This window comes from Cucumis sativus, chromosome 4 (genome assembly GCF_000004075.3).
Source record: "Cucumis sativus cultivar 9930 chromosome 4, Cucumber_9930_V3, whole genome shotgun sequence".
Lineage (NCBI taxonomy): Eukaryota > Viridiplantae > Streptophyta > Magnoliopsida > Cucurbitales > Cucurbitaceae > Cucumis > Cucumis sativus.
The window spans coordinates 10,813,040-10,839,114 of record NC_026658.2 but is presented as its reverse complement, the minus strand read 5'-3'; the positions used below and the strand labels follow the sequence as shown (position 1 = coordinate 10,839,114).

At 35.2% G+C, this 26,075-nt stretch overlaps 4 protein-coding genes across 7 annotated transcripts; 1 reads left to right on the top strand and 3 right to left on the bottom strand.

The window, feature by feature from the left end:
• Window positions 1-486: 486 nt before the first annotated feature.
• LOC101220706 (protein ROLLING AND ERECT LEAF 2) lies at window positions 487-6,804 on the bottom strand. Of its 3 annotated transcripts, none has more exons than XM_004149606.3 (6): window positions 6,557-6,804; window positions 3,891-5,061; window positions 3,436-3,507; window positions 2,098-2,312; window positions 1,752-1,975; window positions 487-1,612 (listed from the first exon to the last, which is right to left on the bottom strand). In XM_004149606.3, exons 2-6 carry the CDS (start codon window positions 4,999-5,001, stop codon window positions 901-903), a joined length of 2,334 nt encoding a protein of 777 aa, XP_004149654.1. In that variant the 5' UTR covers window positions 5,002-5,061; window positions 6,557-6,804; the 3' UTR covers window positions 487-900. The 3 variants fall into 3 exon arrangements, with proteins under 3 accessions (XP_004149654.1, XP_011653534.1, XP_031740054.1); XM_011655232.2 differs by lacking the exon at window positions 6,557-6,804 and adding an exon at window positions 6,402-6,511; XM_031884194.1 differs by lacking the exon at window positions 6,557-6,804 and adding an exon at window positions 6,298-6,317.
• A 2,247-nt stretch (window positions 6,805-9,051) lies between these two features.
• LOC101203035 (non-structural maintenance of chromosomes element 1 homolog) lies at window positions 9,052-13,245 on the bottom strand. 2 transcript variants are annotated; one of them, XM_031884851.1, is made up of 8 exons: window positions 13,140-13,245; window positions 12,892-13,035; window positions 11,985-12,181; window positions 11,007-11,087; window positions 10,328-10,412; window positions 10,006-10,232; window positions 9,679-9,756; window positions 9,052-9,589 (listed from the first exon to the last, which is right to left on the bottom strand). In XM_031884851.1, exons 2-8 carry the CDS (start codon window positions 13,004-13,006, stop codon window positions 9,350-9,352), a joined length of 1,023 nt encoding a protein of 340 aa, XP_031740711.1. In that variant the 5' UTR covers window positions 13,007-13,035; window positions 13,140-13,245; the 3' UTR covers window positions 9,052-9,349. The 2 variants fall into 2 exon arrangements, with proteins under 2 accessions (XP_031740711.1, XP_031740712.1); XM_031884852.1 differs by having other exon boundaries at window positions 12,892-13,014; window positions 13,140-13,236.
• Window positions 13,246-15,665: 2,420 nt separating this feature from the next.
• Window positions 15,666-21,647, top strand: LOC101220936 (cyclin-dependent kinase C-2). Its single transcript, XM_004149607.3, is given in 14 exon segments — window positions 15,666-16,034; window positions 16,175-16,324; window positions 17,328-17,409; window positions 17,696-17,786; window positions 17,905-17,934; window positions 18,086-18,195; window positions 18,283-18,355; window positions 18,444-18,564; window positions 18,752-18,869; window positions 19,477-19,616; window positions 19,711-19,768; window positions 20,576-20,646; window positions 20,725-20,963; window positions 20,966-21,647. Coding segments are annotated over 13 exon segments (1,539 nt in total). The 5' UTR covers window positions 15,666-16,034; window positions 16,175-16,214; the 3' UTR covers window positions 21,262-21,647.
• A 189-nt stretch (window positions 21,648-21,836) lies between these two features.
• Window positions 21,837-25,913, bottom strand: LOC101203270 (probable serine/threonine-protein kinase PBL3). The gene is made up of 6 exons (XM_011655236.2): window positions 24,696-25,913; window positions 24,064-24,389; window positions 23,843-23,978; window positions 22,929-23,065; window positions 22,721-22,844; window positions 21,837-22,367 (listed from the first exon to the last, which is right to left on the bottom strand). The coding sequence occupies exons 1-6, from the start codon at window positions 24,754-24,756 to the stop codon at window positions 21,991-21,993; spliced, it is 1,161 nt and encodes a 386-aa protein (XP_011653538.1). The 5' UTR covers window positions 24,757-25,913; the 3' UTR covers window positions 21,837-21,990.
• Between the last annotated feature and the right edge of the window lie 162 nt (window positions 25,914-26,075).

The window sequence follows — 26,075 nt, the reverse complement described above, 5'->3', positions numbered from 1 at the left end:
ATTCTCTTTAAAAAAAGTATTAAGTTGATGGATTGAAATAAGATGAAAAAAAATAAAAATAATACAATTGCAAGAATTTTTTAGAAGACAAAAAGGTAATTTATGATACGTTTAATGGTTTGTATCTACGAAATTGTCCATTTACAATTTATCTTCGTTATTTACAAAAAAAAAGTTTAAAAAATTAAGAGTGATATAAAGTAAAGTAAAAAAATTAAATGAATTATAAGGAGTTTGATGTTTATTTGCTATATATTAAAGTTAAGTAGATGGAAATATATATTGAATTAAGAAAGGAGATGCTGCCTACGTGCAGACAAGAAACGGGGAAGATATTTCAATACAACGCAAATCCAATAAAACTATGGTGTATAATACAATAATTAAATGAAATCATATAGTTGCTAGAAAGTGATGAATATTTATTTAATTTAAAACACTATGAAACACTCGTTAGAAAACAATAATGGTTGGACTTTTGATCCCTGAAGAAACAAGACAAAATTCAAGTTCATTCATAGAAGAGAGAACAGATTACCCAACAATATAATGAGAATGAATGATGTGATGAAGTTTCATATGAATGAACTAGAACAAGATAGAGAAGGTGTGTCATTGTGTTTTATATGGAGAAATAGAACTGTACAATGCCCCCTAATATTAACTCTGCAAATTGATTCTATTTTGACGTGTAAATGTAAAACACTCGTAATTACACCTTCCAACATCAATCTTCTTATCTTCATATATGTACTTTTATATTTATATGTGCTTGTTTTGCATCAGCTTCTCCTTTATTTTCTGCTTCCAGGTTTCGGTAAGACATAGAACAGCCTTCTTTATTTTGTTTCTCATATACAAATCCCTCTTACCTTTTCCTTCCCATTTTCTTCTTCATACTCAGATTCCCGCTTGTTTCTCCAGTCTCTGGGCTTTCCACTGTTCGTAATGACTCTTAAATTCTTGAATGGTCTTCCCAAGTTCTTCATACATTTTCACAGAAGAATCTGCAAAGTTATTCAATTTCTCAAAAAACTTAACCAAGCTTGGTCTCAAATGATCAAAACCAGAGATCAAGCTCTCTGATGCTTCCCCTTGTAACAAATTATTCCCTATTGACTCACTGTCATTGTCACCCTTAAATGATGTTAAGATTGAAAGATTTTTTGCAACCTTCCCCTTCCTTGGGTTTTTCTCCTGATGCGGCAAAAAACGGGCAGTTTCAGCTGCCAAATCCTTTATCGAATCTACGACCTCCTTTGTTGGTAATTCCTTGATCTTTTCCAACCACACACTACATGTAATGTATATAGGGGGTGGTCCATAATTTTTTATGGGTGGAGCCTGTACTCTCCTTTTCCCCTTGGGTTGAGGTAGAGTAACACATTTGAGAAGCCATCCATCTATCGAATGCAGATACGACTTCTGTGCTGTAATCCACTTCATAAAACTTGATGATAAAGATGCTAGTTCGGTTTCGAGATAAATGGTGTTGTACCTCCTTGTTTCAGAGTGCATCGAGATTTTCATGTTGCCGTGGTACGATGCTGCTTTGATGATTTGTAGTTGATGCTTGTGGCAATCAAACATCACTTCCCACATCCGACTTAACCTAATCATTATGACAACATATCAAGATAACTTAATTATCACCAATAAGATGCAACAAACAAAGAATCTGCATATTCTAATCAATCTGTGGTAAAAAAAAAAAAAAAACAAAGCATGATGACAGCAAAAAAGGACCTAACCCTTCAATCAATTCCTCGAGTTGCGGTTGGAGCTCTCTATCTCGCAATTCTTCAATCTTCTTTGATATAGAATCTATTCTATGAACTCCCACTCTGATTCTGGAATGTAAATCCTTGATAACAGCTCGTGTTTTGTCTATTTTTGGTAGACCGACTTCCTTTGATTCTAAATGACGTAGCATTTTACACTTGAGGTCATACTCTTTCCTGACCATCTCACTAGCCTGTAATTAACAAAGCAAAACCTATTTTAAAGACTTGCCTTGACATGTGATGTGACAAATTTCGGAAATCTAAATATGCATAAAATAGCAGAAATGATTAAACGGATAATCATCGGCAGTACCTTAACTTCATCATAGAGCTTCTTTTCCCATGCATAAAGCCTATCCAAGGTTGAGGCATGACTACCAGAGTTCATGCAGAAGTTCTCGAATAAGTTGCTAGAGTAGTCCTCAACATCCTCTTTTGAGTTAACTCCCAAAGGATTCCTGGATGAAGAGGAACGTGAGGATGCCGTCCTATGCCAAGTCAAGTACTTCGTTGCAGTTTGGACAGGCTCTAAGATAGGACAAAAAACGACAACTGATTAATGAAGATATCATAGTGAATAGTTCCAGAGAAGAGATTGGATATCAACTTCAACTATCATCCAGCCACAGCTTATCAATACAGAAGTGTGGCCTCATAAAATATTTCAACTGAGTTACACATGCATCTCAATGAAGTTAGTGGAAACAGGACTAGCATGTTTCAAAGGCATGAAAGAATGAGAAGTAGGCAGCTTTCGTTGCAGCACATAGTTTCATATGCCCATTCAACCAGAAAACTAATTAAGACATAAAAACTTGTTTGTTGTACTTTCAGCCCATCATGTGTAGCAAAAAGCATTTTCAGAAACAACGAACATAACTCAACAATAAATCAATAATATGTTCCTCTCACTGAGAACGTCTTAAGTAATTATGATGAAAAATGAGAAAATGACAAAGCCCAAGTCTCCTTATTCATGTAAAGCTGAACTTGGAAGGAAGGGAAAACACACAAACGCACACCGATTGAGAAGGCATTTCAATTTTCACTCAAATACAGCAAATATTCTGGTTTCATTTGTTTAGGTTTTAAGAATTGATTAGTAGGATGTTACCACTTACTTCTAATACATATTGTAACCTAAGCCTTCACCTAAAGCCATATATACACACACACGTTTGTAAAAAGTTATATTTACAAGGGCATCCAAAAGAACAAGCCAGTCTGAACCCTAACTAGCAATAAGATAAGACTAATCCAAAAGAATAAGATCTATTTTATAATTACAAAAAAAACATAATTACAGAAAGACCTAGTAATTGACACCCACAGGCCACAAGGAGACATTAAACCGAACCACGAGTTCCATTTATCCTAATTTTAATTTATACTTTAACATCTACCATAATTAAGATGGATCCCACTCAATTCTAGTTATAGACTTCTATAGACATGTGAAATAATGTTTAGGAAGTCATCAACATTGGGAGTTCAAACATTTCATCAAATAAACATTGACAGGTTTTGTCACCTCATGAGTTTAACTGATAAAGTGAGTTTGGACCCCCCAGATCAACTGAAAAGGCTAGGTAATTCATATACAGACTTGATTCGTAATATATAAAGAACAAACCAACAAAGGTGCCTATACCTTCACGAACAACACCCGGGTCATCTCCACACGAAAAGCAAGACTTCAACAATGTTGACGATAATGATGGATCTGCACAGGTGGAAAACCAAACCAGTTAAGATATTTCTGCATGATATTCACAACTCACGAGATAAAGAAAAAAAACCTTTTGGACATCTAAATTCTTTAAAAGAAATTACAAAGTCAGTGATAGGCTACCTAGCTGATCACTACACAATTACTCCAAAAAATTTAACTGCAACGTTGAAATAATGAAAGAACCATGACAAATCATGAAGCACCATCACCCCATTAGGTAAATTCCTGATACCTTTCTTGTTTATGGGATAAATCATATTATTAATTAAGAAATTACAGGAAAATCTATGAAGTTCACCTTAAGCTCAAAGCTTTGAGATTAATGTGAGCACCACACATAGAAGAACAGGGTAAGGGAGAGAGTAAGAAATTACTTTCTTTTCCAGGAAAAATTGGACGTATGTGCAACTTATTTGCTTCAAGCATTCTTGGAACTTCTTTGCCAGATTCAGAAGCTTTTATAAAGAGAATCTCAATTTCCTTCATGCTTGAAAATAAGTCCTTGTGAACAGCTGTATTCTCCACGCTCTCTTCCTTTGCAGTTGCTTTACCAAAAACAGTTGTTAATGGAACTAATGAAGATGTGGTTCTTAAAGGTGACAAACCAGGAGAATGGTTCTTCCCCTGATTCACTAACTCAGGTTCTGAAGCTACACTTTTCACAGTATGCATATTAGGAGAAGTATTTGATGCTCCATCATCATGTACCCTGTTAAAATTTTCAAAACTTCGAACCAAAGTTTCAGAAGCAGGTTCATCAAACTCATCCTCCGAGTTCTGAGATTCCTCCCCTCCATGTAAAGAGCTCTTCCCTTCTTTATCTCCATATTCAAAATTTCCATCCTCTTCCTTGAAGTATTTTGCACCATCAGCATTCTCAAACTCAACCCCTCCATTATTCACCTCATGCCCATCATGAAAGGAAAATTCATGATTATTTGAAGGAAAAAAGAAATCCCAAGTTCCTTCCTGAGGTGCAGAAGAGCCTTCAAATGATAGTGTTTGAGGTCTTTCAGAGGTTTGAGGTTTGGCACTAGGTGGAGTTTCCGATGAGGTTACGGTTCCAATAACAGGCGAGGGCAATTTTTCTTCAACCTTGTGAGCAAAACTGCCCCTGAATTGCATATGATTTGCCTGAAACCGACTTGAGGCAGGAGGAGAAGGTGATGGAGAAAGATTACCAGCAGCATCCATATGATGTGAGAAGGATGGAGAAGGAAATGAAAATTGAGATGCAGATTTCTCGGTGAAGGCAAGGGGCTCAGGGGTTGCAAAAGTGGAAGTGTATAAGGGTGATTCAACTGGACCTTCAGGTTGTACAAATATCTTGAGAGCGGTCCCTGTACATCTGAGTGACTGAATGTATTCAGCATGGGCTGTCGCAAGTGAGCATCTTCCATGAAGGGCCTGCTTAACAAACTTCTTTCTTTCACGACACAGTCGAAGGGCCTTATCTTCCTCTAGTTTAGAACTTGAGGCTCCCATATCCGTTGACCTCACTGCTGGATATCCCTCTTAGAATAGAACTTGGATAGTACACTCATCCTGAAAATTAAAGTCAAGTATAATATGGTAAGAAATCATGTAGCAGCAAATAAAATCTAAAAGCACTAAGATGCTATGTCTTTTCATTTAAATTGTTTTCTTGAATTTACAAATGATATTAGCAACCAATTTCTCAATCTTTTCACATCCCCTCAAAACAACTGACAAAGAAGATGGGAAAAGAAACAAAAAAATTCTTAGAAATGATGTGGAAACTAATGAACAAATGATACCTTACCGGAAAATAGAAAAGATAATTGAAAGAACTTAGAAACTCCAACTCTAAAATTCAATTGCACTCCCCTAAAATTTCTAACGACTATTGTCAAGTACTACTGATAATCAAACAAGAAGTTCATAAATGAAACAGAGAAACTCTCTTAGCTGACAAGATACCTTCCCTAATGGCAGATGATTCAAAGATATGAAGGAAATGGGCACGCAAAAAAGATACATGGGATTTTGAGTATAAGCATATAAAAGAACAAACATCCCAAGGGAAACACTGTAAAACAGAATTTGTAGTGCATAAATCATTGGTTAAGACACGAGTTCTGGATTGAAATTGTAGGCCACAAACACAGCAATCGTTGGCCAATAAAAAAAAATTGAACCAGCAAGGGAGAGAAACAGAACAACTGAATTACCAGGGGCAAACATTTTAAGTTTATAGATACACTGATGCTCTATGGAGGTGACAAGTGAGAGAATCAACGATGGAAAAGAAAATAGAAGAGAGCTTCCTTGTTAAATCATTTTTCATTCATTTTTTTCCAAAAAAGAAAAAAGAAAGCAATCAAGCTAAAAAAAAAACTAGCAGAGTCGACAACACAGTGCAAAACAACTTGCCAGCTTTAATTAAAACATAAAGTCTAACATCAAGAACATGAACTACAAAGCAGTGGAGTGAGAACCAAATAGAATACAGGAGAATTCATACTGAAAGCCGCACAGAAAAGCATGAAGAGCAAATAAAGAATTAAACAGAAAAGGTAGCCAGCCCAGACTAAAAAGTAGCAAACAAAAGATTTGAACCCTAAAAGGGAGAAGAAAAAAATCGAGGGAAGTGATGAATGTCCACGCAGATTCAAGGGAGAGCAACCATAACTAAAAATAGAATTTCCCCTGAACACAAAGGATTCAACTCCGTATATAAGAGCATTAAATCCAGATGAACATATAAAACTTACAGAAAAGTAAATCAAATTTAAAGACAGGGTATATCGTCGAACCAACCAAATTGCTATGTAGAAACAGAGAGGATAAAAAAACAATCGTAACCGGAAGGGAACACAGAATAGATAGGATTCAGGACCACGAAAAACCGAAAGCACACTCACTAGTATCAACAATTATGAGACAGAATCAAGAACCGATCCAAAAATAAAAAACGAACTTCAAAAAGAAGAAAAAGGGTGCATAAAAAACCGAAAAAAGCAATAAATTTCAGAACAGAAAAGTGAAGAGAAAGGAATTTGAAAAAGGGGAGCCATACCAGAGAAGAGGAAAGCCATGAACAGGAGCAAAAAAAGAAAAGTTGGGAGTTTAGAGAGAAGACCCACATGGTAGAATCATTCAATTCAGAGAGAGAAGCGGTAGATAAGTAGGAGAAAAGGAATTATGTTTAAGAAAATGGGATTCGATTCATTTTTTTTTTTTTTCTTTACAGAGAGAAAACTTAAAAGATAAACGGCAAAAGAGAGAGAAAGAGAGAAAGAGGAATGAAGAAGAATGTGGGCGGTGGCGTCCATGCAAAATGGAGGAAGTGGAGGCTGAAGAGTGGAGCCCTTTTTAGTCGTACTTAGCAAAAAAAAGCCACACCTTTTCTTACATCCATTGGCGCGTAAAATTCACGCTCCAAAAGCTGTGCTTTAACCTCTAAGGTAACTTTTCCACATTTCTCCTTAAAAACAATAATAAATAAATACAAACCCTATCTTTCAACTCTTACTAAATTTGTGTCTAAACTTCCAAATATTACAAAATTTTGTCCTAAGTATTTGAGTTTTTAAAATTCACGATTTTTTTTTTTTTATAAATGAAAATTTTTAGTTAGATAAAATTTATTTATATATAGTAAAACAATTACTTTTTAAAATTTTGGAGTTTGTTATTTCATTTTTAAAAAGTTTGTAAAAATCTACTATAAACATAAATTGAATTGTTGGTCTATTTATTATACTCAAATTAAAAATTTAGGTGTTTGAGAGTCAATTAATTTTTACTTTTAAATTCCCTTAAAATGCTTTGCTTTATTATTTACTTTTTTACTAAAATTAAAAATCAAAAAACAATTTTTAAGAAACTTATTTTTGTTTTAATTTTTTTTTGAAAGAATTCAACTTTTTATTTTAAAAAATATGAAATCATGATAAGAAGAGATAGCATAGACTTAATTAAAAAAAAAAAACAAAGTTTGGAATGAAATAAAATAATAACAAAGTTTGATTTTCTGTTTTTCTTTCCTCGAACAAAAGACCCACAGTTCGTTGTCACTTCTTATCATGTAATTAATTAAAATTGAAGATTCGGCCTTTTTTTTCTTTGGTAAATATATAAAATATAGACACCATAATAAATACAAAAATCGATGTGTGTGTTTTTATTATGGTACTAGTAGGCACATTTAAATTAAAGAAGAAAAAAAAGTACAGGAGTAGAATGCATATTTAATAAGACTTGACAATCATGTTACGTTGGAGTCGTTTAATTCATAATTAAAATAATAGAAGTGAAAAAAATGTTATTTGTTTATTTGGTTATTTTAAGTTTAGGGAATATGAATAATAGAATAAAGAAAAGTGACAAAAACGCAATATAATATACTTTGAATTGAGACTTTAAATTGGGATTCTGTTCAAAGAGGAATGAAAAGGGAAAAAGGTTTGAAACAGAGGTTGTGGAAATGACAGCAAAGCAAAGAATCTCAAAAGCTAATAACCCTTATAGGCTATATGTATATATATATATATTTATATCGATTCATATTATGCAATGTATGTATGTGCCCTAAAGCTTATGAATTAGGATAGCGAAGCATCTACTCAGATGTCACCTCCTTCCCTACAAATTACTTGGGGCTGGCCCCCAAATAATTAAGATGGAACAAATACAAAATCTCATTGTCATTTTACATTTTCTTGCTCTAGTTTGCATTCATTTATCTATTTGGGTTAAGAATAGTTAATTTAGATATAAAATAAATGTTTTTTAATGACGAAATCCACGTAATTTTGTGTCAAAAAAGGAGCAAGGTTGAGGCGTCCACTCCCCTCAACTTATTCTCCTTTCAACTTTTTAGGTCAAACGCCCCTAGAGAGTATTACTTCCTTGCAATTGTAACTTCAACTAATAAATGGAAAATCAACTTAATAAAAATAAATGGAATTGTTTTGAACTAACCATGTACACTTATGCCCATTGAGCTATACCCATTTGCTGTAGAAAATATTTGATGGAATCTTGATTGTAACATTAATGTTGCATAAAAAGACAAACATGTACATCTAAAGCTTAATTTTCAATTATGACTTCTAAAAACACAATGATTTAGATTAGGACTACATCAATTCTATTCTACAAAGCTAAAAGACACCACTTTTCCTTTCATATCACTGTCATTATAACTTCTCTTGAGTGCTGTGATTTGTTTTCACTATTTAGACAGCTTAATCTAGAAGAGTCTGATTGTAATTAGGTATGATCTGTTCTATTCTAAGCCAAAGATGAGTGAATATATTGACTCTTAACTCTAACTATGGTAAGTTTGGTGAGTTTTCAGCAGTGAACTGCATATCTTTGCGCAATCCAGAATCCATGATATCATTTTCCACTACTCCGCATAACGTAAGTGAAAAGCGAAATTACTATTGAATAAAGAGGCAAGTTTAGGTTGTTTGGGATGGATACCTATTTATACTCTATTCCTTGAAGCAACAGTCAAATAGTAATTCTGCTCAATACAATCCAACTATCTTAGGCACACAAAAATTGGATACTTACAATGGAAGAGCAGGTTCCTTGCATTTATAGAGGACAAGAAAGGAGAACCAAAGCTACAGTTTAGGGGAGGTAAAAGAAAACTTCTACTTCTGGCTTACGTACTGTAATGCACTTTGCATTCCGGTTTTGGGTATAAAGATTTCAAAATGACACTTCAAATAAATATAAATAAGGTGACAATTTCGACAAGACATCAAAAAGTGCTTTTGTTGCACACTTTACAACTCCTAAACTAATGATAGTATACATGAAACTGTATAAAAATAACAGCACCTCATTCCAAGACCTACCGCTGGCGTGCAGAACTTCGTGTTGTTCTCCTTGTAGGAGGAGGTTGGGAAGCTTCTGCGGTACTGTCTTCGTTTGGTCCTAAATCAATATCTACGTTCAACCTGGATTTCTTCCTCTTATGTGATGATGGTTGATCTTGAGTGCGTGTATCCGGCTCATCCTCTTCCTCCTTGGGCTCTATGTTGGACGTTGTAGATTGCCATCGAGTGCCACAACCTGGACAGGCCTTTTTACTCTAATAGTAGTCAATGAAAGAACTATTAGGCCCGAGAGAGTTTACTGATTAAAATTTAAATGCGCGGTACCACATCATATTACTGTTACCTTTTTATTGGATAACATTTTCTTAAGGCAATACTGATGGACCCGGACAGTGCAAACTTCAGTACTACACAACTCTGCCTGTGAATGGCAAGCCCAACAAAATATAAATCATCAAGGAGATAATTTTTTTTATCGGTCTCTACAGCAAAACTATATGGAGCTTAGGTTCTTCTATCAGTGGGGGCATTGAGTAAAATAATGCAGCATACAAAGCTTATTTTTTATGTGAAACTGAACTTTCTTTAATAATGAACGAGAGAATGAAAGGACATAAAAATAGAGCCCACAAGAAAAGGAAAAAGAGAGGTCTCCAATCAAGAAGAGAACCTTCACTCCAGCTTCATTGCACACTTCACATGAAGGTACATCATTGCTGCGGAACCAACTTCGCAAATCAAGAAACGATCGGACGCCCAAATTTACAAAGCCATCAGGGGTGCAATCAAGCCACTTATCCTGAGCAAGCTCAGCAATTGTTTTTTCCTTGTGAGATTTTGAGAAATTCTTGAAAGCAGCTGGCATATGACTTGGGACTGGGATCCTGTATCCCCCAGCTGGCAGTTAAAAAACCGTTAATAGTCAAACAAATGCACATGAGTTATATACAATAGAACCCTTAAATATGTGAAGAAGCAGATAAAATGCATACACTGATACAATAACAAGGGGCTGGAACGTTTGCTGGTTCTCTTTTCAACTTTACCCACAATGGTGAAATTTGGCAAATCAAAAGCCTTGCAACCAAATTGTGTAGAATTTAAAAGCGGCCTTAAACTCTTGGTTTAAATTTAACAGTTATACACAATCAAGTATCAGAAAAGAAAGAAGTAAAAACAAAAAATTTGAGACTGACTCCATAGCAAATAATTGAATGCATGTAGAAAACTGCGAATGTCATTTATGCTACTGTCAGACCAACAGTTCCAATATCCCAATTTGGTTGATAAGATAGGAGCATTTACTATGTAGAAAACTCTAAAAACTTCATTCTCAATATCTAAGTTTAAGAAAAACGAAGCTAGCATAAAATCATAATTCAAGAATCTACAAATGGTATAATCTAAATATGAGTTGATACTCTTGTGGAACTCATTCCAAAGAAATCACTCCACAAGAAACGTGAAAAACGTGAAAAATGTTCCTGTCCACAGTACACGGTAACTGAAGGTAGTCATATATTCATATTTATAAAGCAAAAGACCAGAGAAAGCCAAGTTCAGTTAAATATGGAGCCGACTTTGACAATGGACTTAAAAGAATTCTGGCATCACACTTCAGTCAATTGGGCTAGACAAATGGAAGTATTGGTCAAAGACAACAAGGGAAACCTGATTTTCCAGCTGCAGATTAAGAGCAGAAATATTTGATATTCCACCTTGAGCAGATGAATCTTGTGCAATTGCTTCAACCTGACAAAGCAATTCCTTTTGTTTTTAACAAATACTGCAGCGACACAACAACAAAAAAATGCATGTAATGCAAACACTAAGCTCCCATGTTGACTATTAAGCAAATTAGCAGAAGAGGCGGTTTATTGTGGGCTCCAACAATTCCCATTATTGATAATACAATAATTGATGCAGCATAAGCCTAAGCCGTTAAAGTCACCATTACCAAATCCTGTGTAGTTAATAATCAAATTTCTGAAGAAGCTACCCCTCATTCCTCTCTCCAAATTCTCGGAGAGAGTTGGCGAATGAGTTGTTAGTTGAGTGGGATGTTTGAAACAACTTAACCGAGTATGGGCTTATAACAGTGATAGAATAAACAAAATACTTAAGATTACAATGAAAAAATCATTACAAGAGATGAGAAACTTATAACATATTTCAAACAATATAAACCCAAGATGATCAGAATTTAGAGAGCATCTTTCCACTGATCATTTGCAATGGACTCATTGATAAGATCATTATATTTTGGAGGCTCTTGGCAGGGTGCAATAGTCTTGGTTATTGGATTGGAAATGAACGTCAAGGAAGCCTCCTATACTTTGCAAAAGACTATTGATAAAATTATCTATCAGGTTTTTTAGATTGTGTACTCTCTTTAGCTGCTTTTTAGCCATTTTTCTTTTGACAGTCAAACAGTCAATAGAGAGTTTTTTGCAACTATTTGGCTAATGGGGAGGTTCACTTTTCCACATTTTTTTGAATCTCACGTTTGATCTACTAACATACACATTCACAGCCAATCCAATAAGAATGAAGATGATGACAACTTCAATATCTTTATTTAACAGATATCTGATCAATATCCAAATCTGAACAGTAAATAGGAAGAAAAGGTTGAAGAACCTCACGTACGATGGCTTTAAAAAGGGCAATCTGTGGAACTGAATACTTTGTTCCCAGCTTGGATTGGTCGTCAGATACATTATTTACCAAGCCATAGTAAACACGTCCATCATATTGGTTTCTACAGCCTCTCAACTCAAACTGAGCAAAAGAAAGTGCTTTATTTATAGTCAGGAGGTAACTGTTAAAAACCTGCTGGTCATTATCTGCACCGAGACAAACATTAGACATACATAAGCTTTCACCATCATCTTAAATAAGTATTGCTAGTATATTGTTTCCCAGAAAAATTATCAATTAAAGATGCTCTTCATTTACAATGGATAAAGCTATTGATTAAGGCAGCGGCAGATCTAAAACAATTTGTTGACGGAGGCTTTATAATTAAGGAAAAATAATTTGGAAAAAAAATGTATGGAGTGAGCTTGAACCTTAGCTTAGAGAGACCGGAGGAAAATTTTATCACTGAGCTAGCTGCTGTTTCTTGTATTATTTCAGTTATATAAATAGAATAAAGTTGAGGTGGGCTCAGTCCTTTGAGCCTATACTAAATCAGCCGGTGGGTTAAGGATGGAGAAATGTCTATAAGAGTGTTGATTATCGCCTTTGGAAAAAATAAATTCTATAAGGATCAACCTCCGAAGAGGATAAACAATTCCAATGCGTACACGGATATGAACCCATATTAAATTTCTTCCAATAAGTGGTTCCATTAGCATTACCATTCGATTACAACAATTATGTGGCATTTGCATAGAAATTTGTGAGGATTCAAAGTCACTTGTTGAGAAACGCTACTACATCCTTTGTAAGACATAATGGAGCAGGAATTCGTAGGTTTGAATCATGAACTTGGATATCAAGCAGAATATATGTATATATATATATATATAAAGAGAGAGAAGGAAAATGGAACCTGGAGTTTTTCCAGTGATTTGCTTAAACAGCAAATGAAACTGATCCTCTCTGAGTGGGCCGCGAGAGAGTAGCGATTGAATGAGAGTGTGATGTCTCCAACTCAGTTCTGGCATTGTGAACCCTAATCCAGAAACAACTAAATCTTCAAAAAAAAAAAAACAAAGAATTCAAACAAGGGTTCTTCAATTAGATCAAAACTAAAGAAGAGAAGAAAGGAGTTTGTGAGGAAAAATGTGTGAGAGTTACCCCGCAGTTCACTGAAGTTTGGCGAATGATATCCGCTTTCATAACGGCGTGAAATATCGCCCCCTCTTCTTTCATCTTTTTTTAATTATTATATTTCCCCACTCCAACTTTTCAAAATTACTTTGTAATTTTCAGTTTCCTTTTACAATGTGAGATTTTAATTTTAATTACGGTTAAACTTTAATTTTATTTCCTTAAAAAATAATAGTAATTAAAACTTTCTAAACTTTCTAGTTTAACCCTTACGAAACTTTGAATGTGTATACATTTTCTTCCGATAACAAAGAAAAACAACAACATATTAATTCAAATTACAAATAAAATAGCCTCACTTCTCGACTTAACGGTCAGCATAAAGATAGTGATTTGAAGGTAAATATAAAGACAAATAAATAGACAATAAGAGAATATGAAAATGAATGAAAGAACGATTAACGTGAAAGAGAGATGTGAGTGAGGTGTCAAAGTGAAATAGCCAAAATGCACGTTGGCGAATGAGGAAAAAAATGCATGGTATGTGCAAACACTGTCATCGTATCAGATTAGTTGTTAAATAAAAACACAAAACAGGGATGTGGTCGTAAGGAAGCACTATTAACCTATATATAAACCATCACTGGAAAAAAAACCCTCCAAATTTAAACGAAAAAACTAAAATGTTGAATTATAATTGAAAATTTTGAAACGTCCATGGTTTTAAGTCACAACATATAAGAGTGAATAACAACAAAAATATCTAATATAATCCTAATTATATTAATATTCAGGACTAAAACATGTCATAACTCTAAAATTCATGGCAAGTTATTGTGTGATTTTGTTCATGAATGTAACAAAAACCACCACCAATATCTTCTCCACTATATCTTGGACTTAGAACTTGATCGTGGGATCGATGAAGTGATCAACTTGAAGAGTGTTTAAGTAGAGATAGCGTTACAAACTCAAGGTGATTCCCTGCAAATTACTCGGTGTTCATTAAGTTTGTAACTGATACACATGCAAAACTATTTATTTAAATAGAAAATTTCAATCAATTTATAGTTTGACAACCACATATAATACTATTAACAATTTATTTTATAAACCAATTGGAACATTTTAAATTCTTCGACCACACTATTCTAAGCTTGTAACGAGTTAACAAATGGTCTAATTGACTTGCAAATCACGAGCTTCAACAATTAAAGATTAGTTGACTAAACTCTTTTAACTTGGTTAATCAACATTTGTTAATTGAGAGAATTGTCCATAGTTGCATTTCCTATTGTAAATATATTTTATATAGACTTAATACAACTAACCACGTTAAGGTGTAGAGGTTGTTCACAAATTTGACTAGGCCAAAATACTATTTTATCCCTAAAATTATGTTGAGGTGTACTAGGTGCAGAGAGTTGTGACTGGATTCCATTTTTTATTAAATAGTCTTGGAATCGTAAGTCCATATACTCTCCACCTCATATTCAAATGTGACTTGAATTTTGGAAAAATGAATGCGGATTCATGCTCGCGGAAGTTGGAATTAGTCAAGACGGACAAAATGGTAAAAAGTCAAAATATTGACTTTTGACTTGAAATATTTAATGACCATTTTACCCTTGGACTAAGTTAGTGGGAAAATCCAACATTTTGTCGGATAATCCCACTAACTCTTAGTGGGATATGTGGCTATATGAGATATAGACACCTAGCCCACTGAGTTCCACTAATTATTAGTGGAACATTAAGTGTTGAGATTTGGCAATGCATGTAATTAAGTTACAAATAGGAGTTTTCAAATGGTTGAAGACTTTTGCCTCTTTTTTATTTTCCTCCAACATCTCAACAAAAGAAAAAAAATTTCTACCTTCCAATCCCATTTTATCTCCATTTCTTTCCACACCAAATTGGGTCCCACAACCCGGTTCTTTGTCCAAGAGGATAGTAGTTGAGTACTAGTTGTGGTCTTGGTTTGAATTGACAAGAAGGTATCAAAGTTTTTTGAAACCTTCAAAGGTAATATTTCCTAAAACCCTAACTTGATTAGTTTAGGGCTACATGTTAATTGTGACAATTAGGGTAGAAATTCGATTCTTTTTTCGCTGTGCATGTCTTAGTTCTATCAAATTATATATTATTCATCAAGTCTCAGCTCAAACAAATGTTTTATGCTATAACCACTAAATCAAATCCTTCTTACATGACCAATAAGAGGATAATAAATCCCTCCCAATGAGGTACTTTGTTCAAAACCCAGAATTAGCACTTAAGGCAACAACAAGTCAATAACATTTTAGATCCCAACGTTAGTAAATGTTTTTTTTAAAGAAAAAGAGAAGAAAAAAAGAAAATATAATGTAATTGTAAAAATATAATTTTTTTTTAAAAATAATTTAAAAAAAATATTGCGATAAAATCTAAAATTTTGCTAGGAAATATTTTAATTTATTTTGATAAAACTAATGGTATATTTTTTTTATTTAAGTTAGAATCCCCAAAACACAAAATCCCACGGTTCCCACGTGAAATAAAAAGAAAAGGAAAAACCCTTTACCTTTATTCCCATTCCCACACCCAATTTTGCTTTGCTTTCATTTCCTTCTCCCATTTTTGCTGCACCCGCTCGCCCTCACCGGCACCACGCTCCGATTTCTTTTCTCGTCTCCGATCACCCTCCTCGCCGCTGCCCTTTGTCTTTCTTCTCTTTCTATAACTATCCCTGCTTCAACCTCACGCCGCCAACTCTGTGGGTGAATCTTTGGTGCCAACGCTGCCATAGGGCTCGCCTCTCCTCTCCTCTCCTCGCTCATCTATATTCTTCCGCCTCTTCTGACTACGGACCTTCTCAATACCATCTTTATTCTCCAGCTGTTCGTCTACTCTCTTCACTCCTAACTTCAATTCCCAATTCAGGTGATTTCTACTTTATTTTCCCCACAAATCTTGGTTTGGGGTTCCTCCCTCTAGACGATTAGTTGAAAAAATTTGTGTTATCGCTCCTTTTCTACGCTTAATGCTACATTCGGATTGCTGATTATTTGATCCGGTAGTAGGGTCTTCAGGGAAGGGAGAGTACGGGTCCAAGGGAAGACTATGGCTGTAACAGCCCCAGGGCAGCTTAACGTGAACGAATCTCCTTCTTGGGGGTCTAGAAGTGTCGACTGCTTTGAAAAACTGGAGCAGATTGGTGAAGGCACTTATGGGTCTGCTATTTGTGCCTATACCCTTTTCCGCCTTATTTTATTTATCCGCTGCGGTAGTCATTTCTTTGTTGGGATTTGGAAATCTTTATTGGCTCTTACTTTCTAGTTTCTTGTTATGTCATACCTCATTGATCGCTTCTTTTTCTTTTTCTTTTTATTCTCTCTCTCTCTCCCTCTTTTGTATATATGTATTTACTGATATATTCCTCCATGCTCTTACGTGGTTGGGAAACAATTCTTGTGTACCAGAATTTGAGTTATGAAATGAAAATCGAATCGAACACAAGCTTGTCGCATTTTTTTCGTGTGTCTCATATCAAATTGTCGGTTTCCAACGTATTTGTATAATTTTGAAATGCGTTTTCATTGAATTAATGCTTCTGGTCGAAGAAAATGATAAGAATGCAATCTGGAAAAGACGCCGTTTCAGATCTGAACTAATACTGTAACATGATAACATCTTTCTGTCTACACATTATGGTGTCTTATTGACCTCTATTTCTTAGATTGAAAACCATAACATGTTGAAACACATACACATAGATAGATAATGGCAATGGGCTAAGAATATTAAAGATCTTTCAACAAACACCAAACTGCTTTGCACCATTATCAATCACTGAAAGTGTGGTCAGACTAACTAAAAAGAAGTTTTCTTCCATCAAACCAAACTCTCCTGGACTTAACAGCTAAAGGTAATAATGTTCTTTATAGTTCCTTAACTGCGTCAGTTCTACTTTACTTTAGACATAGTCATGTTCTAGGTGTGCAATAAAATAAATAATTTTCCTTGAAGGTGGTTTCCTCACTTTGATATGAATTATATGCATGCTTCTGACTACAGTGTTCATGGCAATCTGAGAACTTCCCCTTGTCCAATTAAACATTTTAATAGCTTTTCTGTGCAAAGTCAGTGATCGTTTATTTTTTGTTGGTAGTTATAGCAGTTGTTTATTAAAAAATGTTTGGAGTAATTTGTGCTACTATTCTTCTGTGGTTGCAGTCAAGTTTACATGGCTAGAGAATTGAAAACAGGTGAAATTGTTGCACTGAAGAAAATAAGAATGGATAATGAAAGGGAGGGGGTATGCTTCTTATTCACTTTATTTTTTTTCCATCTTGCTTAGGTGGATAGTTCATATTTGTTAGTACGCATTGTTGTTAGCCCTGCAATTATACGAGAATACTGAAATTTCGACTGCTGGTTTTTATAGACTTGAAAATTGAAAAATTGATGAATGTATGATAACTCTTGTTTAAGTTTTAGACTCAAGGTGGCTCCTCTACGTCATAACTCTTCCTAGTGTTAAACTTCTATCTAAGCTATATGCTTGTTCTGTGATGTGACATTCAGTTCATTTGTCCGTGTAGTTCCCTATTACTGCAATACGCGAAATCAAAATTTTAAAGAAGCTTCATCACGAAAATGTAATCAAGCTGAAAGAGATTGTGACATCTCCAGGTATAATTTATAATTTCACCTGCTTTGTTATGATTTATACTTAATGAGTTTGCGGGTTTTTACTCCTTTTTATTATTATTGTATTTTTACAATTCTACAAGTTTTGGCATGTTTTCAGGTCCTGAGAAGGATGAACAAGGGAAGCCAGGCATGTACCTTATCATCATTTGCAGCATGGCTTCAATGCGATATATTTCATTTTAACAGAATTTAGTTGCATCAGTACAAACTATCCTTTATAAGTTGTAGTGTAATGAATAGGATGAGTTCTTACTGTATAGCTTATTTGGGCTGTGCAGATGGTAATAAGTACAAAGGTGGAATCTACATGGTTTTTGAGTACATGGACCATGATTTGACTGGCCTGGCTGATCGTCCAGGGATGAGATTTTCAGTTCCTCAAATCAAGGTATTAGCAAAAAAGATTCATCCTCTTCCTCTTTCAATAGCTATTCATGGTATATGAGCATTATGGCTGCTGTGTTTTTTTGGACAGTGTTACATGAGGCAGCTTCTCACAGGGCTTCACTATTGTCATGTAAATCAAGTACTCCATAGAGATATAAAAGGTAATTTGAAGGTCAATATTCATGGATATCTTCTTTTTTTTTTTTTTTTTTTGCTGTTTAGTTTATTATTATAATGTTTGTGCTGCAGGGTCAAATCTGCTTATTGACAACGAAGGAAATCTGAAGCTTGCAGATTTTGGGCTTGCCCGATCATTTTCTAATGATCACAATGCAAATCTAACAAATCGTGTCATTACCTTATGGTACAGGTATATAGCTCTATTAATCACGAAAAGTTCTACTTTAATTTGTAGAAACTTGTGCTTGTCATATCATCTACAGTTTTCTGCATTTTTCATACATACATTTATTTTTTCAAGTTTCAATCACCAGAAGTGTGACTTTCAAATAAAAGGATGTTGGTTGCACATAGTCTTAATTGTCATTAACTTACAGACCTCCTGAACTGCTGCTTGGGTCAACCAAATACGGTCCAGCTGTAGATATGTGGTCTGTTGGCTGTATCTTTGCAGAGCTTCTACATGGGAAGCCAATATTCCCTGGGAAGGATGAGGTATGGGCTTTTCGGCCAATTTTTATGCTTAAAGAAAAGTAAGACTCGATATTGTCGTAATATGCCCTTTTTCATATTTATTTTGATTGTTTGGGTAAATTATTACCTGTATTATATTTACACAAGGTCAAACTTCTTTATCAGGCACGTGCAAATATCAGGCACGTGCAAATATAATGTGGATAGTTGCAAAAATCCCTTGAGCTGTGCTCCTAGGGCTTCTAAAAAAAATTGCTAACCCTCAATGGGAAACTCTTGTGTTAAGTTTGATGTTTTTTGCTTCCACATTCCTATTTCAAATCTTGCTTCCTGCCCATTCTCTATGATTCTTTGTCTTCCCCAAATTTGCTATCAAGTTTAGAAAGTTTGAACCTTGTTTGCCTGCAAGTTTCATATGAATATCATGAATATTTATTTTTACGTATATATACATCTAAATTTATATATATGTATGTGTGTGTGTGTGTTTTATATATGGTGCCCCTTTGAAATGGATCTACACCCTTTTCTGTGCCTCGAGCTTTAAAAGTTAAAAAGCCTCAAATTGTCTGGTTCTTATGAGTTTGTTAAAACAGGCATTCTTATGCCCTTTTGTTAATTGTTGTAGCCGGAGCAATTAAACAAGATTTTTGAGCTGTGTGGTGCTCCGGATGAAGTCAATTGGCCTGGGGTTTCTAAAATCCCTTGGTACAATAATTTCAAGCCCACGAGGCCAATGAAGAGACGTATTAGAGAAGTTTTCCGGCAGTAAGTTCAGATGTTGTTTTACCTTTTTAATGTGTTGCAGTTCATATCATCAGCATAACATTATCATTTATGGGTCTGATATTTTTGTTTATAGTTTTGATCGTCATGCTTTAGAACTGTTGGAGAAGATGCTTACACTTGATCCTTCCCAGGTATCACTTTGGTCTATCTTTTTTTCTATTTTTTATTTTTGATATTTGTGGTATAGATATTAACCACTTTCAGTTCAATATAATTTTGGGACAAACCGTAAATGCAAAACTCGTTATTACAATTTAGTATGATGTGCTGCACCGTCCCCGGTGGTCGCATACAAAAGTGGAACTAATGCTTGTGTAGGGGCCATTTGGACCCTTGGTTAAGAAAGAAAGTAAAGGAAACTATGATTAAGAAGTTTAGTTTTATGTCAAATTGTATTGGGTGGCAAATTAGTTTAGGTATTTTGCAAAAATGTCTTTAAGGTTTGTGATTTTTCAAATATAGCAAAAATAATCAAATCTAGGCTTTTATATAGGTGGATTAGGCTTTGTTTTTGCCATTTTCGTAAATAATAAAGTATGTCGTAGACTTAATTATTATAACTTATTTTGCCATTTTTGCAAGTGCCCCTAGTTTAACTGTGGTGCTATTCAAAAAATTCTTAGAACTCCATGGGCAGGAATATGCATTTGTAGATTGAGTGTGCAATAAGACAGAAACTCGTGAGTGACTATGATTATCTAATGCTTTTATTAGTAGTACAGTTCACTAACACTGTCAATGTTTATATTACTGGTAGTATAGTAACACATACCCAATAGCTTTTTACTTTCATGAGGGATGTAAATATATATTTAGGCAAGGGTCTGGAGGCTCCAAAAAGCAATTCAATATATCCTCATCTATTCCTATTTGATCCATATTCTTGGTTTCTTTATCTGCATCCCGACTCTTGTACGTCTTTTTCACTATAAATATAGAGGATATCTGCCAAGGATGCCCTAGATGCGGAGTATTTTTGGACAGATCCATTGCCTTGTGATCCTAAAAGGTAAGAAGTTATTTAGTTGACACCATATCATTTTCGTTTAATCTTCAATGTATATCTAAAGGCTTTCTTTGTATCCAGTTTGCCTAAGTATGAATCATCACACGAGTTCCAGACAAAGAAGAAGCGTCAACAGCAACGACAACATGAAGAAACTGCAAAGCGACAGAAGTTGCAACACCCACAGCATGCACGCCTTCCACCTATTCAGCAGTCTGGACAAGCACACGCACAAATGCGACCAGTACCTAACCAACCTATTCATGGGTCTCAACAACCAGTTGCTGCAGGGCCTAGCCATCATTTTGTAAAGCCTCGTGGACCCCAGGTCCTGGTAGGTATCCTGGTGGAAATCCCCCTTCTGGATACAACCACTCAAGTCGTGGTGGTCAAGGTGGTTATGGTAACACACAATATGCTCAAGGACGAGGTGGTGCCTATGGGTCTGGTAGCATGTCTGGTGCTGGTCCTCGAGGAGGAGCTGGAGGTGGTGGTGGTTATGGCGTGGGGGCTCCAAATTACCCACAGAATGGTCCATATCCTGGTAGTTCTGGTACTGGTCGTGGCTCCAATGTGATGGGCGGAAACCGCAACCAACAATATGGATGGCAGCAATAGTGGTAATATGATTGTAATTGCATTTTGCCTTTTGGGAAGTGCGTAATTGATCAAGCATGCTCTAGGCATTTCCAGCCTCCACCTCCGTAGTATAATTATCACGCTAGAGATGAGTTGGCAGCTCCAATTAGCATAGAAATGGTTAGAGTTAAGCCATTGGTTCTTTTAAGCTCATTTCTTAAAATCAATGTATGTACATGTGGACAAGCTTTTCCTGTAATTTTTCATTACAATGTTTTATAGAAAATGAGAAATTAGGTTCTTTTAGTTATGTTCTAATAGATTAGATGAGTTGTGAACAGTGAGTACAGGCGTTTGCAAAGTATTTTTGTTCCTTGTAGAACCTTCCCGTAAATGAGATTTCTAATATTTTGTTTGGCAGCTGACCAGGAAGACTGAACCTTAGAAATCAAAATGTGCCCTCAGAGTTTGTTTGTTTTTTTAATTGACTTTTGTTTTCTTATAATTTCTAGTTCTTTAGTAGTCTTGTTTATTAGGGCATGTTCTGAATGATCTTGTTTACTTCAATTGATTGTGCACATTTTTTATCATATGCCATTTCGTAATTTCTCATATGGAGACTTGAAAGGTCTATATATAAATGTAAGTGTTGATTACATTTTCTAGGGTGTATATTCTACTTGAAATATCCACAAAACTTGTACATCGAACATCTTGTGTAGTAGGTAAGACGTGCGTTTGTTGGCAGGTGAAACAATTCGAAACAAATTATGATTGAAATCTAGAAGGTGGAGTTCGTCTGATGGCATGAGCATTTGGGGTCCCCAGAATATCCTTTGCAGTGTGTAGTCGTTCCAATTCGTCAAGAACTTCGGCCATAGATGGCCTGTTTTTTGGATCTGTATGGAGACAATTCAGTGCAAGCGAAGCTGCAGCTTGAGCTTCTTTTCTCGAATATTGACCGCCCATCCTTGTATCCATAATCCTCAACATTCGCTTACCATCGCTTAGGAGTGGTTTGCCCCAATCTACAAGGGTCTCTTCAACTCTCCCAACTTTCTCGTGGTCTAGTGCACGCTTGCCTGAGAGAAGTTCTAGTAAAACAACACCAAAGCTGTATACATCGCTCTTCGGAGTTAAGTGACCTGTTTTAGTTGGCCAAACCATCACCAAGCAAAGTCAGAGACGAGTGCAGTACCCTTGTATTAATGCATCATTTCCTGAATAAAAATATCTTTGTTCTACATAGAAGGAAAGAACGAATAAAAGTATATTTGGGCATAATGTAGTACAAAACTATTTCTCTCATCTTGGATCTTCGTTTCTTTTCTGCCTCTTAATTTTTAGTTTTAATAATCTTTACCAAGAAAATAAGTTCGACCATTCCATACATGAGCTAAGAACTAAATAGATTTGGTACTTTCTGAAATTAAATATTTGGTTTTACTTCATCAATTTGTGAAACATTAAAGGATGAAAAAAAATGAATTCTGCCAACCTGTTGCTACATATTCAGGGGCGGCATAGCCTCGAGTTCCCATCACCCGGGTAGAAACATGAGTCTTATCTCCCGTAGGCCCTTCTCTTGCTAAGCCAAAATCTGATAGTTTCGCATTGAATTCCTTCAAAGGAAAAACAGAGAGAGAAATGAGTATCTTCAGAAGGGATTTTCTTTCCATTGACAAGGAAAAAAAAAAATCACTCACTGAGTCAAGCAGAATGTTGGAAGCCTTCAAATCACGATATATCACATTAGGTTCGGAACTGTGTAAGAATGCCAATCCCCGTGCCACGTCAACTGCGATATCCATTCGAACACGCCAAGAAATTGGGGTAACACCTTCTGTAAAAGCAGAGAAAGGTGAGTATTATTACGAATTCCCAGATAAAAATACCGAAACAACACATGAAACCTGTCAAAAATTTGAAAAAACATGTATAACTGGTTGTACTTCATAGCAATAAAACACAGTCAAGAGGAACAAGGTGGCAACTAAAGGCAATGACAAACATTATTCTGACTCCCTGACAAGTGAACCTACGTCGGGCTTAACACAATTCATTATCCTATGGACATGGAATTACTCTCATTTGCTTTTGGCTAGCTCAATTTCATTGAAACAACATAGTTTCGTCCGTCTTATAACAGAAGCCTCAGCATAAAAGTTTTAGAGCCACTTGCCCCGCCCACACTCCTGCATCACCACACTCAAAAATAAATAAATGAACTATTTAAAGGAATTGATGCAAGGGTTTAGTTTATTCCGGATGGCAATAATTGTACCATAGAACTAACTGTGGTAATTGATTAAAGGGATACTAGAAGTTTGTTAGATATTAACAGCCTAAGTGCCACTATAGAAAGCCTAGCTCCTTGATCGCCGGGGGATCAACAAAAAGATTTCTTCCTTCAGTCATGCTGTGTATAAACAATGCTTCAATGACAAAAGTTCCCTATAATACATTTCTTAGACAATTCTTAATTTTTAATAGCTAGACTTGAAGTGCTATAGATTGGAGGAGGGAAACACTAATCTAAATATGAATAGAAGGCAACAGCTTTAAAAATTAGCAAGAGAAGAAAGTTGTTGAAGAGGTGGTGATGGGGTTGCATACTAACTTCTAAACAAGTGATTTTCCAGACTTCCCTTTGGCATATACTCATAAACTAGAAGTCTGTTATCAGATTCAGAGCAATAACCAATGAGCCTGACGAGATTTTCATGGCGAAGCTGGCCCAGATAATTTACTTCTGCCTGAAATGATGTGATTCAAACGAAGTTAAGGTGAGTTATCTGGAAAACATATTATGATTAATAAGAGAATTCATAGTTTACGTACAAGCCATTCTTTGTAGCCTTGAAGGCTCTCTCGCTTGAGTTTCTTGACAGCCACTACAATTCCAGTTCCAGGTTTAGTAGGAAGATAAGAGTGCTCATCGATCCATCCTTTAAACACGCATCCAAATCCTCCCTCACCAAGTAAACTTTCACTACGGAAGTTCTTGGTAGCATTCTTGAGATCAATGAAGCTAAAAGATTTGAGAGCAGAGGCACCGGACACATCGAATTTCGGTTTGATGACAGGCGCACTCGAGGTAAAATTTACAGTTTTCGAATTACAATTGATCGATTCCACGTTGGACTTACTATTTTTGTTATCCGTTCCTGCCATGAAAAATGATCCAGTTAAGGAAATCCCAACATAAAAAAGACAATAAACTCACATCCAAATAACACAATACCCAATATAAGCTAGAACAATATAAATAGAAATGTTAGCGCATCCAGCAAGTAACTTAACAGCAACAGACTTTAGAAATTTATAAGAGAACCAAATTACAACAGCATGCAGATCCGATAATTGACAAGAGAATTGCTTCCTTTCCAATCGCATTGCTATGAAAATTGACAATAATCTACCGATGGCGGACAAAAGTACAAAAAAACGGAAGAGCTGAAGAGAGAGTTCACCAGAAATAATGCTGGAAGAAGCATGAGCAAGCTTAGCAGGTTTAGCGCAGCAGATTCCCATGATGATAACAAGGACAGGGAGGAAGAATGAGATGGGAAAAAAATTGGGGGAAGAAGGGGAAGGTCAAAAGACAGAATAAAAAGATATAAGGAAGAAGAAGAGAGTGTTCCTCAATCTTCAACATCTCTCTCATCCAGCTTTGCTTCAACAGTCAACGAAAGAGTTCAACGTTTGAATAACTCAAAGCTAGAAATTAAAGAAACTCCATGTTTCCATGTGTGTTAGATAATGATAATTCAAAAATCCAAGAAGATGGGCCACCATGAAAATTGAAAACTACCTCCATTTTTGATTTGATGCTCCATGGCCATCCTTTTTCCAAAATCAAAACAAAAAAAGATCTGCGTTGAAATTTCAAAAGCGTCTCTTTGAGAGGTGGTGGCAAACGGTTCAGTCACGCCACTAACTTCCCCCCTTTTACTCTTACTCTCCCGTCCCTTTCACAATATCACATCCTTGATTTCTCCTCTTCTCTTCAAGTTTTCCCAATTACACCGTCAAACTTGTTGTTACAATTGAGTTAAATTCTTGTTTATTTTTTAGTTTGACACAATGTGAATTGAGTTAAATTCTGCTCCAAACAAATAAATTAGGATTGATTGATATATAAAATTAGAAAAATAATGTTCCTCTTTTTTATTATGGTTTTATTTAATTCTTGAATTCTAAAATGGTACACTTTTTACAAAGTCAAACTTACATTTGTTTTTTAAATTTGAAAATGGCGTAAGAATTTTTTATCCTTATACCAAAAACAAGTCACTGATTCACCTGGAAACCTAAGCTAAGGTTGAAGAATAATTTACTTTTATATATCATTGACATGAATAAAAATATGTATGCATATTCTCACGTAAGAATGACATGATTAGAACGTGTCCATAACAATCATTTCTATTTGCAATTTACAAACCTTTTAAACATGATCACTTCTTTTAAGAATACTAGTCCTCCTGAATTTAGGCTATATTATCTTTTGCTTTCACACTTCAAGTTCCAAAAATTGATTTTAAAAAATAGAATCCAGCCAACTTCTCAATTTAGCCGTCATAAATTAAATAACAAACTCATTTTAATCATTATTTTGACTTTCCCAATCATCTGAAGAGCAAGAGAACAATTTTTTTGACCCAATCAAAGCCCAGGGCAGATTATCAGTCAAACTTCCCAACCTTTATTAGATGTATATGTTTTTGTATGTATGTATATATATATATATATATATTTATTTTTGAAGCACATTTTTGGAAGTCCCATCCAGTTCTATACTTCCCAACATATTTCAACTTCTTTCTTTTGTTGACAGCAGATAAAAATTT